This window comes from Phytophthora cinnamomi, assembly GCF_018691715.1.
Source record: "Phytophthora cinnamomi strain GKB4 chromosome Unknown Contig9, whole genome shotgun sequence".
In the NCBI taxonomy this organism is placed as follows: domain Eukaryota; phylum Oomycota; class Peronosporomycetes; order Peronosporales; family Peronosporaceae; genus Phytophthora; species Phytophthora cinnamomi.
Window position 1 is genome coordinate 1,107,944 of NW_027150942.1, and position 12,601 is coordinate 1,120,544.

The window sequence follows — 12,601 nt, forward strand, 5'->3', positions numbered from 1 at the left end:
CCGCGCTCATTCAACGATGAGCGCGCCTCAGAAGAAGTCCGCAAAGTCGATGGGGAGTCATCTCTCCATCGACGACTACTCGAACGCCAGAAGGCGAAGTATGGTGACGTCGTCGACTTCGACGACGACGATGAAGACATGGAGGGCGAGGAGGACTCGCCCTCAAAGCGTAAAGACTCAGTGTCGAGCGAATCGCTCGACCCTCACGCCAAGAACGTTCGCCCGCGTGAAGGGGACGAATCGGACGCTTCGAGTTCGAAGCGTTCGCGTACTGAGAGCGATACCCCACTCGCTTCCGCTGGGGCTCTCAGTACTCCGCGCGCTGCTGCTGCAGCGCGTGATGTTTAAGCTCAAGGCTCTCCGCGCGCTGCGCCTACAGCGCGCGATCCATGGATGCCGTCCGCGTCCGAGATTGCGGACCGGTTTGGGAACTCGGTACCTCCGAATGAGGTGCCGCTGTACGTATGCAGCGCCATCAAAGATGACGCTGTGGCTGCTGAGCTGCACTTTGATGCGGAAAGGCATCAAAGGCGCGATTACTACATCGGACTCTTTCATGAGCTCCGATGGTTTCAAAGCAAGAAGACATCTTCTCGCAGCAAAGTGCCCGAATGGCAGGTACTTTGTCAAAGTTGGAACGCCTTTGTTGAAAACTTCAACAAGAGGCCGAGTGCTTACCGTGATCGAATTAAGCAAGCGCGTGATCGCTTCGAGACGTACTCGAAGCGTGGAAAGCTGGAGCAACTTCATGTTGCTGCTGAGGAGGCAAATGTGCCGGGCGCTGTGCCCGAGGGCTTTCAGTGCACGAAGTGCTTCCCAGGCGCGGTCCGCTTGAGCGACCGCGACCTGAACGGGTACACGTCGTTCCGTGTGCCCGAGAGTCTCAAAGAGCTCCGTGCTAAGTTCTTAGCACGTGAGGGTTCGGGCGCTAGCGATGATCGCAGCGCTCGTATTACTTCCGCTGCGCCAGCGCGTACTGCTCTTCGTACGCCCTCACCATTTCCGGAACGTCCTCCAGCAAGACGTTCCGCGGCTCCCATGTATCTCGATGGGGAGGAAATCCTCTCCAACGAATACGAAAACGAGCCCCTTGAGGGTTCGTTTTCGGGATACTATGGTCAACAATCCGCTTAACAATCCAGCGGGTTGAGCCGCGGGCGTCACGGATCGGCGGTGGCGGGGTGGGAACACGCCCGGGTATGATCAGCCCCGGGCTGATCAGTATGCGCCTCTCCACGACCGGGTGACCGTCGTGGACCGTCTGCAGGGCGCTGGGTTCGCCGCCCTGAAACAGGAGCTGGCGAACCAGAAGGCCCAAGTCGCGGCGGTCTCGCAGACCGCCTCGAATATCCAGGTCGAGCTGGGGATCCAGATGAAGGGGTTGCTCCAGCGCGTCCGCGCGCTGGAGGAGAGGCTGCTCGTCGCCGAGGCCAAGTCCTCCGCTTCTGCCTCGGCTCCTGCCGAGGCTTCGGGTCAGCCGAGCTAGATGGCTCGTGCTGCAGGTATGGCTTCAGCCGTCCGACGTAAAAGGTCGAATGGAGGCGCATGCTAGACGGTATGTCTAGCGTGTATGCGTTGCCGTGCCGTGCCAACACAGTGAACGGCCCGATGAAGCGCGGAGCAAGCTTGCTTGCTCCGAAATCCGAAACTGCATGTCTAGGCAGGTTTTGTGTTGCTAACAAAACTAATGAACCAACTTTAAATTCATTTGTGTTGCTCTGCCCGCATTGTCTGCGTTCAGCTTCTGTTGATCAACAGAAGCTGCTATTGTGTCTTGGACAAACCGAATCACGGCTTGTCTTTTGGTGATGAAACTGATTGCATCCGAGCTGAAGTCATTCAGCTCGCTCTCCGCTAGAGGCCCGGCCTCTGCGTGGTTCTTTGCGGTGTCTGCGCCCTGCGCAGACCCGTGGTCGTTAAGCCTTGTTGTTAGGGGAGTCTGCGCCCTGCGCAGACTCATGTTGTTTGTCCATTGTTGCAGCTGACACTGTGCAAGTGTCAGCGGTTTCTGCGGCTGCTGTATTGCAGTCGTAGATCCTCCCCACTTAAAGTGGGAGCCATCACCCGAGTAAACTCGGTAGACGTGGATGCCGCATGGCATTCACGTAGAACGGTGTATGCCCGGTCGAGGCATGCACTGAGTTATTGATGGCAAACTCTGCCATCGATAAGCACTCGCTCCAGTATTGGAACGAGTGAGCGTAGCTCTTCAACATATTGACGAGCACGCGATTCACGCGCTCGGTTTGACCATCCGTCTGCGGATGATCCGCAGTCGACATGGAAAGCTGGCTCCCAAGAAGTGTAAACACTTCTTGCCACAGGTGCGCTGTGAAGCGCGGGTCTCTGTCCGACACGATGTCGGACGGCATGCCATGGTGTTTGAACACCATGTCGACGAGCAGACGGGCCGTCTGCTTCGCGGTCACCTCTGCTGGCACCGCAGCAAGATGTACCATCTTGCTGAAACGGTCTACAAAGACCACAACACCGGTGTTCCCTCCGCTGTCCGGGGGAAGACCAAAGATGAAGTCCAAAGACATGGACTTCCAACACTCCGACGGAGTCGGTAGTGATTGCAGTGGAGCCTGCGCGAATGGCGCAGGCTTTACGCGTTGGCATACCTCGCAAGCACGGATGTACTTGCGCACCCACTTATACTGGTGGTGCCAGTAGAAGTCGCGCGTGAGAAGGACGTAAGTCTTCTCACGTCCGAGATGTCCCGCAGTCGGGGCATCATGATACTCGTACATGATCCTGAGTCGCAGGTCATGGTCATTCGGCACGACAACGCGATCCGCGTTGTCGTCGACTGCATTGTAAAGCAGTAGTCCGTCGTGCACACGAAAGCGGTGTGCACGCGCTCGAAGGTGCTTGGGCAGCTTCTGACGGGACTTGTCAGAAGGCGCTGTGCCATAGGCCAACAAGAGCTTCGCGTCCGCGTCGTGCGCGTACGCGGCCTTCACATCATCCAATAGAGATGATGTGGGTTTGCTCGATCGCATGGCGTCAATGACATTGACGTCAACAGCTTCTGCATAGTCCGGCCGACGTGATAACGCGTCGGCCACCACGTTCAATCTTCCGGGTTTGTATTCGACCCGGAAGTTATACTCCGCAAAGAATGAGAGCCATCTCGCCATTCTTTGTGAAATGTGTGGCGACTTCACTGCGGTGCGCAGTGAAGCATGGTCGGTGTAGACCACAAATGGTCTACTCCCAAGCAAGTACACTCGGAACTTTGCGAGTGCATACTTCATGGCAAGGAGTTCCTTGTCATGCACCGGATAGTTGCGCTCAGCTGGCTTCAGCTGACGCGATTGGTAGACGACACGATCACGGCCCTCGTGATCGTGCTGCATAACGCGCATCCGATCGCGAAATCGGATGCGTCACACACTACGTGAAATGGGCGATCTTGGTCAGCCACTGCCAAGATCGGCGCCTCAGTCAAGCCCCGCTTGACTGCATCGAATGCCTTTTGGCAATCGGGTGTCCAATTCCACACAGCTTCTTTCTTAAGAAGCTGTGACAGCGGGCGGATCTTGCCCGCATAGTCCTCCACGTACTTGCACAAGTACGTGGCTGCCAAGGAACTGCCTCAGTTCCTTGACACTTGAAGGCGTTGGTCATTCATTGATCACTCTGACCTTTTCCGGGTCAGGGCGAACACCATTCTTCCCTACGAGACACCCGAGGACGGGTATCTCGCTCGCCCCGAAGATACACTTCTTCAGGTTCGCGTAGAGCTTATGCTTTCGCATAAGCTCAAGTAGCTTCCGGAGATGCACCCTGTGCATCTCTACGTCGAGTCTTTCCGTCCACAGCCCGGCTGTGGATGAATACATCATCGAAATAGCTCGGCGCGAAGTCGCGCACCGAGCGCAACAAGTGCGTCACGCACCTGTTGAAAGTCGCAGGGCATTCTTAAGCCCCTGTGGCATTACTAGCCATTCCCAGAGCATGCCGCTTGGCGTGCTCACTGCCGTGAGAGGGATATCGCTCTCACGCATTAGGATTTGATAAAATCCATCTCGCAAGTCGAGAGCACTGTAAACGGTGCTCCCGGCCATCGAATCGATGATAACATCTTTTCGTGGTATCGGCGTCTGCGCCGGTACCGTCGCATCGTTCAGCTTGTTGTAGGCATGAACGATGCGCCATCCGCCCTGTGGCTTCTTGACACAGAACGTCGGAGCACTGTGCGGGGACTTTGATTCCCGCACTTGTCTCTGCTTTTACGACGACTTTCAAATAAGTCGTCGATCGCTTTCACTTGCTCTCGCGGCAGTGGCCACTGCCGCGTGACACAGTACTTCGTGCCCGGCACGAGATCAATCTCGTGCTGAATGCCCTTATCCTGCGGAAGCTCCGCAGGAATCTCTTCCGGGAGTACGTCTTTGTACTCCCTCAACAGTTCGTAATAGGGACTCGACTTCAGCGAGTCCCAACCTTGTTCCTCGAAGCGCTCTCGCTTCGTCTTCGCACTGAGAGTGTCTTCACTCTCAGTGGTACTTCCCATGAAGAGCTGCCTCAGCTCTTCGCTCTCGCTCGCCGTTCTTTCGCTGTCGAAAGAACGCAGACTTGCTCGATGCGTCCATCGTGCAAGTCGCGTGTGAAGCGCTTCCAGCTCATGGCTGGAAGCGAAGTCAACTCCGACGCCGTCGTCGGAGGACTAGCGAGTTCCATGTCACGATACTGGAATCCAGTATCGGTGCGCGTCAAGACGCTTAGCGTCTTGACATTCGGCGTCACCGCCGCAGTCTGCCCAGCAGACTGCTCTTGTTGCGTCTCGGTCCCGGACCGAGACTTGCACAGCGTTTTCCGCTTGCGCCGTCTTTTCTTGTTGTGCGGAGCCCGGCTCCGCACAGTTGTTCTTCTGGTCCAGGCCCGGCCGTGGACTGTCGTTCGCCGGCGGACCCTGTCCGCGGGCGCGCGGTATCAAGCCCGGCTTGACCGCATTTTCCTTCGTGCAGCCCGGCTGCACGGTAATGTGTCCTATCGCCGGCAGACCCTGTCTGCGGGCGCGCGATATCAAGCCCGGCTTGATCGCATGGCGCTTCGTCGTGCAGCCCGGCTGCACGACAGCATGTAATTGCGTCAGTGCGGTACGTTTGCAACCGTCCGCACTGTTTGCAGCGTCAACTCCCGGAATTGACACGCCTTTGTCACCTCGACGCCATTCATTGGCGGAGCCCCTCATGACCGAGGGTGCGTCGGCTCCCGGAGCCGACGCATCGTTGTCGACCTGACCGCTTCGGGTCAGGGACTGTCCCTTACATGCTTGAACGTGGGTGTTGGTTCCCGGAACCAACACATCTTTTTCTTCCGACGTCGGCAGCATTGCCGACGTTGGTCTCACTTGTGCGCGCCCTCGCGCACTTCTTGGGCACTCCGGGACAGCGGCATAAAGCGCTGTCTCGACTGGTGAGCCGCGCGCACCTGATGGTGCGTGCGCTGCGGTAACAGGGCCATCGCTCTCTGTTCCGCTGTCGCGTCCGAAGCGCACGAGCGTGCGCTTCTTCCAGTCTATCACCGGATCATGCCGTGCAAGCCACGGCATGCCCATTACTACGTCGAATTTATCGTCCAGGTCCAGGACGATAAAGTGTTCGACAAACACTCGTTGTTTGTACGAGAAGCGCACGTTCACGACGCGCTTCTCGGTTTTTACGATGGCACCTGTTGCCAATCGTACCTCCAGAAGACTTCGAGGTGTATCTACCTCCTCGAAGTCAAGTCTCGACAGGCTTCGTAGTCGAACAAAGTTGTTCGACGCGCCTGAATCTACCAAAGCTCGAAGATAGTCACTCGCTCTCTTCGAGTAAACCTTCAAGATGACTAGGTTTGGCCTGTCATCTTGTTTCTTGCAGTGAGAGCTGGTCTCACTGGGGGCTGCAGTCCTCAGTGTCGCGTGCCCGATGTCGGCACGCGCGACTGCATTACCAGTAGGGCGCCCCGCGCCTACTGGATGTTCGCGTTTTTTGTTGGTCCGCGGCGATGCCTAGCATCGCCACGACGGCCACCTCCAGGGGGCATGGGAGCTGTGCACTCCCGTGCAAAGTGACCGATCCTTCCGCAACGGAAGCATCGCACGTTACCTCCCTGCTGCTGGTAACCAGCAGTTGTTGCATTCGAGAGGTCCATTGGTTCTGGACCTCCCGACCTCGCTACCGGGCGCGGTTGCGGCCTCGGTACGTTCACATGCAGTTTAGCCTGCCGCAGGCTAAACTCTTCTTGCATGGCAAGAGTGATCGCAGCTTCGAGAGTACTCGGGTACTCTCGGAAGAGATAGGTCTTCACAGGCCCATCTCTAAGCCCTTTCATGAACGTGACAACCTTGGTCGCCTCGTCAATCGGGTTAGTCACGATATTTGATACCAAATATCGTGCGCGCTGCGCGTAAGCATGGACGTCATGCGGACCCTGCTGAAGGTCGAGGAACTCCGCCCTCGACCGGAACTCGTTTTGCGGGGGCTCAAACGCTTGTTTGAGCTCCTCTTTGAACACTTCGTACGTGCTGAAGCACGTAGGATCGGAGAGTCGGCGTCCATACGCCCAACTCCTTGCGCGTCCGCCAAGGCAGGACATGGCGAACGCGACCTTCGACAGCGGGTCGACGATGCGTCGAGCCGCTATGGCTGTGTCGAGTTCGACAAGCCATCGGAGGAGAGGTTCGCCCTCTCTTCCCACGTAATTGCTTACGCTCAACTTTAATGGTTGAGCACGCGGTGTCGTCCCTGACGACGCCGTCACTGAGGAAGCAGCGTCACGCTGCTCCTTCATGATGAACCCCAGAGCAACACCATGTTGCTCCGTTGGCGATAGCGTACGCAGCATTGTAGCTATCGCCGCTTCCCCAATGACTGTTGACAGTCGTTGGAGGGCCTCCCACTCTGGGTCAGACCGGTGGGGGCAGTCAGCGCGTGCAACATGCGTTGCAGGCGTGTTGGAGCTCTCCATGGGCACCTCCGTGCTCATGTGGTTCTCGGCTCCGCGTTCGTACACCGCGTACGAACGTCAAGCAGTCGGTCGTTGGACGGACTACAAAGTGCTACCAGGTGTAGTGGGTCTAACTTGACTCACTACTTTAGCTTACACGTTGCGCAACGTGTATGAGGAAGAGTAAGTACTTAGTAATTACTTAGGTTAATTATATTTGAATACACAAATATAAGTTAACTTAGACAAGACTCCAAGTAGCTAGTTTAAGGTAAAATGAGAACTGTATTGTTTGTAAATTGATCTTCCTCTAAAATCTGCTAAAAACTGTTTATCATCTATGAAAGGGTTGACAGCGGCTGGCTGTCAGAGCCCCGCTAATATGCATGACTCTGATTGGTAGAAAGATGCTGCTTTCTACCAATAGGATCTTTGGGTACTCACTGTGGTGGTCCACTTCAATGTATCCATCGGTGTGTCTTACACCAATGTGAGGAAGTATCCAAAACGTTTAGCAGATAACCTATCTGTTAAATTCACAAGTGGCTTGCAGCCACTTGTACGTGTAACCCCGTTACACGGACCCTGCGCGCAGGTAAACGGTGTCAATGAACTAACCCGTGCGGCTTATGTTCGTTGTAGGCACGAGCTGCTGAGGTCTAGCCGATGGCAGCTTGGCCATCAACTGTTTGCTACAGGCCATCGACGCGAGCAAGCTAGTGCCTCTGCAGGCCACGCTTTGCGGCTCCGCATCTGGGGAGGCGCACAAAGTGGAGAGGAAGCGGAGGCATGGATCCAGCGACGCGGGCAAAATGCTCTGGCTCATGCAGAACGTAGATTATTTTGGGGGTCGTATTTGGGTTGGGTCGGGATTTATGGTCGGGTGTTTTTCCTGACCTAAACCGCCGACCCCGACCGAACAAGCTTTTCAGCTAAATATATTCCTACTGAACATGCAAACGCTGGCGGCAGCTCAATAGAGTGCTCTAGCAAGCAGTGCACTTATGCACTTACACTGTTCCAATTAGTGTAGCATAGTGGTTTCCTTCGTAGCGCCCCTCGCCCTCGTAGTCGAAGGAAAAGTCGGGCTCGTCATCTTCACCTTCGTCACCGCTGTTGTCGGTACCGCGAACGCTGTCTCCATCATTTTCACTATTGCTATCGCTACTGCTGCTACCGTAGCTGCTACCGTAGCTGCTACTGTCACTGTTGCTGCTTTCGTCGGCTTCTTCAGCCACGACAGCCTCATCTTCACTTTCAGATTCTGAGAGGCCTTCAACATGGAGTAGATCGATCGGTAGCGGAAGTCCTGACTCACCCACAGGTACTGATGGTGCTTGGTCGTTGCTGCCTGTACACTTCTTCTTGCCCTTCTTCTTACTCTTACGTTTCTTTGAGTTCTTTGCGGCACCTTTCTTTCGGCGACCAGCAGCAACATTGGAGAGCTTTACGACGTAGTCCTGTGAAATGCGTCGGATGGTGGCTACAAAGGTGACTATGTTGTTCTAGCGGGTTATTTGTTCGTGCCACAAGGTCGCGCTCGAAACCGTGCACATTCCACTCCTCAATATCGTAGAGTTCTAGTTATGTACCTCTGAAGTAGCCCCAAAACGCACGCCACTTGATGTGAGAGTATTCAATTCCCTTTGCAGAACAACGCGCTCGAATCTGTTTCTTTACCCACTTTATGCCTTGGGCAGGAACCAACTCCGGGTCGACGATTGTAAGCATATCAAGGACACCCCGGGTCATAGCTATCTCAATCTCTTCTTCTGGTATGTGAAGGATCTGCTTCATTCGACGACGAATTGCCTGCTGGAAAAGGCACCCGATTATCAATGCGTTTTCGAACTGCTTCTGGCAACCTTTAATCAATTGTTTCTCGAAGTCGCAGATGATTTCACTTGGAGACAACTTTTCGCCAGTATCTCGGTAAATGAGTTCAAGTATGTCAAAGTACATATATTCCGTCTTGCCAATGCACAAAACAAAATATACGGGTACGTAGAGTTCTGAGGCTCGGTCGTGGACCATTACAATGACGCATTGCTTGAACCCTCTTGGTACGCAGCGGAAGGTGCCATCTACGAAAATGGTAACATTGTGGTACAGCAAGAGTTGACGAAGCTCAGGATGGGCCCACCCAACGATCCTTTGGGGCTTATCTGTGGGGTCTAGACGGGGGTGAGAAACGTGAAATTGGAAGAAACTTAGCTTCTTCCCTTCAACCATTGATAGCGGTGGAACTTCTACCATGCCTAGAAGATGTGAGCCATAATGCTTTCGGCGATTACGATATACTCGGCTGGTTACCTGCTCTTCTGACAAGCCTGTGCGAGAGGTTTCATCATTTGGGTAGTACCTTTCACTAACCGCTTTCCAAATGTCGTGCACAGGTTTGGCGAGATCTTGTATGCTCAACGTATCCACCATTTCTTTCATCGTTCGTGTCACATCCAAAGTCTCGCTGTTCTCATGCTGTGCGGGAGCGCATGTATGCTCATTGATGACAACTTTTCCACCAGCAGGATACACGTCCAATCGAGCCTTGCATGCGGTTCTGCGGTAAACACTGCACCGCAACGTAATTTTCTTCATTGAGGACCAACCCTTTGTGTATCGAAAGCCTTTATACTGCATACACGTTTTACCCTTCCCACGGCCCTTTGGTTTCTTCGAACTCCGAGAAGATGCTGCAGCATGGTGTGAAGAACTCGGTGCAGAATCGCCCACACATTGACGAGTCATGGGCACTAGGTACTTGATGTAGCTTACTCAGCACCGATCCACGGCTAGACAGGTGGATCACACAGTGATGTCGCTCGTGAAGTCAATTTCCTTGTGCAACTCGATAGGAATAGTCGTAACGGACGATGCACGTCCGGTAAGTGGAGCTCTCAGCACAGCTGGACAACGATCTACATGTCATGGGGTTTGTTGCATGCGAAGGAGCTTGCATCGCGTTCATTGTGCTGGTTGCTATCTTCGCCCCGACCTAAAGTCCCGGCCCGACCCAAACTACACAATTTGAACTACCGACCATAAATCCCGACCCGACCCAAGTACGACCCCCAAAAAAGTCTATCATGCAGAAGACCGGCGTGCTATCCACCACCTTTAGCACAGCTATCGAACGGCAGCAATTAATCCCCGAAATGCGTTAGATAGGGCTCTAGCAGTAGATCGTGAACTTGATCAGGCATTAAAACCCAACACAATACATGTAGCATGATTTTTCTTTTGTCTAACACGACTCGAGTTACACGAGTGGCGGGCTACATCAACGCCCGTATCCGCGCCTCCCTTGGCCTTCCGAGTGTGCGCTGCGGGTGGAAATGCAAGACTGAGGAGAAACTTGTCGTTGCGGATGGTCATTTCAGAAATGGTTGGTCATTTCGGAAATGGTTGGTCATTTCGGAAATGGTTCACCCAAACAGCCGAACCATTTCTCAAAATGTTGTCCGCTGACCATAAAAAATATGGTGACCATTTCGGTCGGAAAATGTCAGCCAAAAAGATAATTCTGACCCCCCCCTCCTCCTCCCTCCCCTATTGCTGAGCAATGCGAAGAAACAGAGATGGGTACAGACGCAACACGAAATTGGTTGTAGTCCTTAGCATTAGCGCTTGACTGTATTATCATATACTCCTTTTCGCACGCTCACCGCAAAATCCAGAGCTGTTCCGGGCGAAGCACGGCTTTGTTTCTTTTGGCTACGAGCAGGTTCTGTCAATAATACCGCGGATTGACGCAAAGTTCTCTAGCTTTCGTTTCTCTCCCAGTCCGAACACCAATAAGGCTTTCGGAAGCACCAGGGTACTCAAAAGAGAATGCAACAAAGGGGTTTGAGATTACGACGCCAGTAAGAAGATTGGAATTGTGTTCACTGGATGATCTTCTCCGAAAGCGCCTGGACTTGGGCATAGTCTTTGGTCTTCTGCTTCCATTCAGCAGGAATGGCATCTCCACCTTGCGCCGCCGCAGTAACAGCTCCGATTACAATAGCGCGGCTGCAGCTATCTCCGCCAGCTAGTATGTTTGCACGCAGCGCCTCCACGTAGCCACCGGAGGTCAGCAGCACGAACACAGAGCCCTGAAGAACTCCGGGCAAAGGGCACGCCTTGCCGAAGTGCGCGATGGCAGCCGTAGCGTCCGGGAAGTTCTTCGCTTTCACGGCGTCGATGGCTTGCTGGATGGATGCACGCGTGTCTGCGTCGACAGCTTCGTTGGAAGTGAGCGCCGAGATGGCGTCCGCCACAGAGGCGCCCTCCACCACCTGCTGGATGAGCAACGCCGTGGCCACTGCCGCGTTCTCGGCTTCCCTTCCGATCTCGTGCACCCGCACAGCTTCACGCGTCTTCTGCAGCAGCAGCGGCATGTCCTCAAAGTAGCGTGCGACCAGAACTGGCGCCTTGATTCCGCCGTGGAAATCCTTGCTGGGGGATGCCAGCTCCGGGTATTTCTTGCCAGTGTCTCCCTTGGCCACCATCTCTTTGAACACGCCGTTGAGATAGCCCGTGTAGGCCTTGGCGGTGCGGTAGGACATCGTGGCGAACTCCTCCGCCACGAACTCGCCGCGCGCCGCCACGTTCTCGAGCAGCGGCAAGATCTCGGCGCCGTACGGCGACAGCGCGCCGCTCTCGTACGAGTAGAATGGGCACGAGGGCGGCTCGTAGAACTCGGGGCCGACCTCACCGCGCGCCTCCGCGAGCTGCTTCATCTTATCGCCGTCGTAGATCCAGTGCAGCCCCATCGTGGCGGCGTCGGCCACGAAGCCGCCGGTCACGGCTGCCAGCGCGCGCTGCTTGGTCGAGAGCGCCATGGAGGAGGTGCGGGGGTGGAAACTTGCTGTGGTGGGGCGTGTGGCCAAGGCGTCGGGTTCGGAAGTGAGCCGCTCGGACCAAAAGAGGATCGCGAGCAGCAGTGATGAAGTGATCAGCACGTGCAAGCCCCGGCGCAACCGCCAGTTGGGAGAAGTCCCCATACTGAGATCAAGGGATTTGATAAAGTTTTTCTCCGCAACGGTGAATACCTAATCATAAAATAGGTATGGCGACAGTCTGGGCAAGGGGCCCCCCGCAGCTCCACCCAAATGCAGGGAGCACTGAGCACGTGGCGCTTGAGCTGGAAGCTGCGCCCCAGAACTGAGGAACAATCATAGTCCCGTAAATTAATGGTAGGATACGGGACAGGCGTAAGCAATGAGCCAAGTGCGATTTTGCGGTGCGATCGGTCGAGATGTCTGTCGGGGAGGCGGCCAGGAAGCGCGCGATGAAGGCCAAGGGCGGCAACGGCACCGTCGTGGGGTTCGCTCTCGTCGTGGCCGCCGGCTTCTTCTCCATCCCGTTCGTTGCGCACTACACCAAGGTGCGTGAGTCCGTGCTGCTGCTGGTTGGATGAGGGCGCGGCCGCTCACTGGTCTGCTGCCGGCGTGAGTGCAGGGGACCAACTTGACGGCTCAGGAGAAGCCGCTCAACGCGTCCCAGGTCCGACGCGGGGCCTACGCGAACAGCGGCTCGCGCGATGCCGGCGTCGACCCGGACTGGGACCTGAAGACGGGCACGTACCATGGCCGACGCGGGCCGAGCGTCAAACACGCGACTGGGTCCAAGCGCGCAGACGAATAGGTCGTTGACATGCGTTACTAGCAAGCCTCTA

At 55.3% G+C, this 12,601-nt stretch overlaps 2 protein-coding genes across 2 annotated transcripts; one reads left to right on the forward strand and one right to left on the reverse strand.

The window, feature by feature from the left end:
- Positions 1 to 10,826: 10,826 nt before the first annotated feature.
- Positions 10,827 to 11,765, reverse strand: IUM83_16407 (ADP-ribosylation/Crystallin J1; the record flags this gene model as incomplete). Its single annotated transcript, XM_067941285.1, has 1 exon — positions 10,827 to 11,765. One exon carries the CDS (start codon positions 11,763 to 11,765, stop codon positions 10,827 to 10,829), a length of 939 nt encoding a protein of 312 aa, XP_067798468.1.
- A 416-nt stretch (positions 11,766 to 12,181) lies between these two features.
- IUM83_16408 (uncharacterized protein) lies at positions 12,182 to 12,570 on the forward strand (the record flags this gene model as incomplete). The annotated part of the gene is made up of 2 exons (XM_067941286.1): positions 12,182 to 12,310; positions 12,385 to 12,570. The coding sequence occupies 2 exons, from the start codon at positions 12,182 to 12,184 to the stop codon at positions 12,568 to 12,570; spliced, it is 315 nt and encodes a 104-aa protein (XP_067798473.1).
- Positions 12,571 to 12,601: the final 31 nt, after the last annotated feature.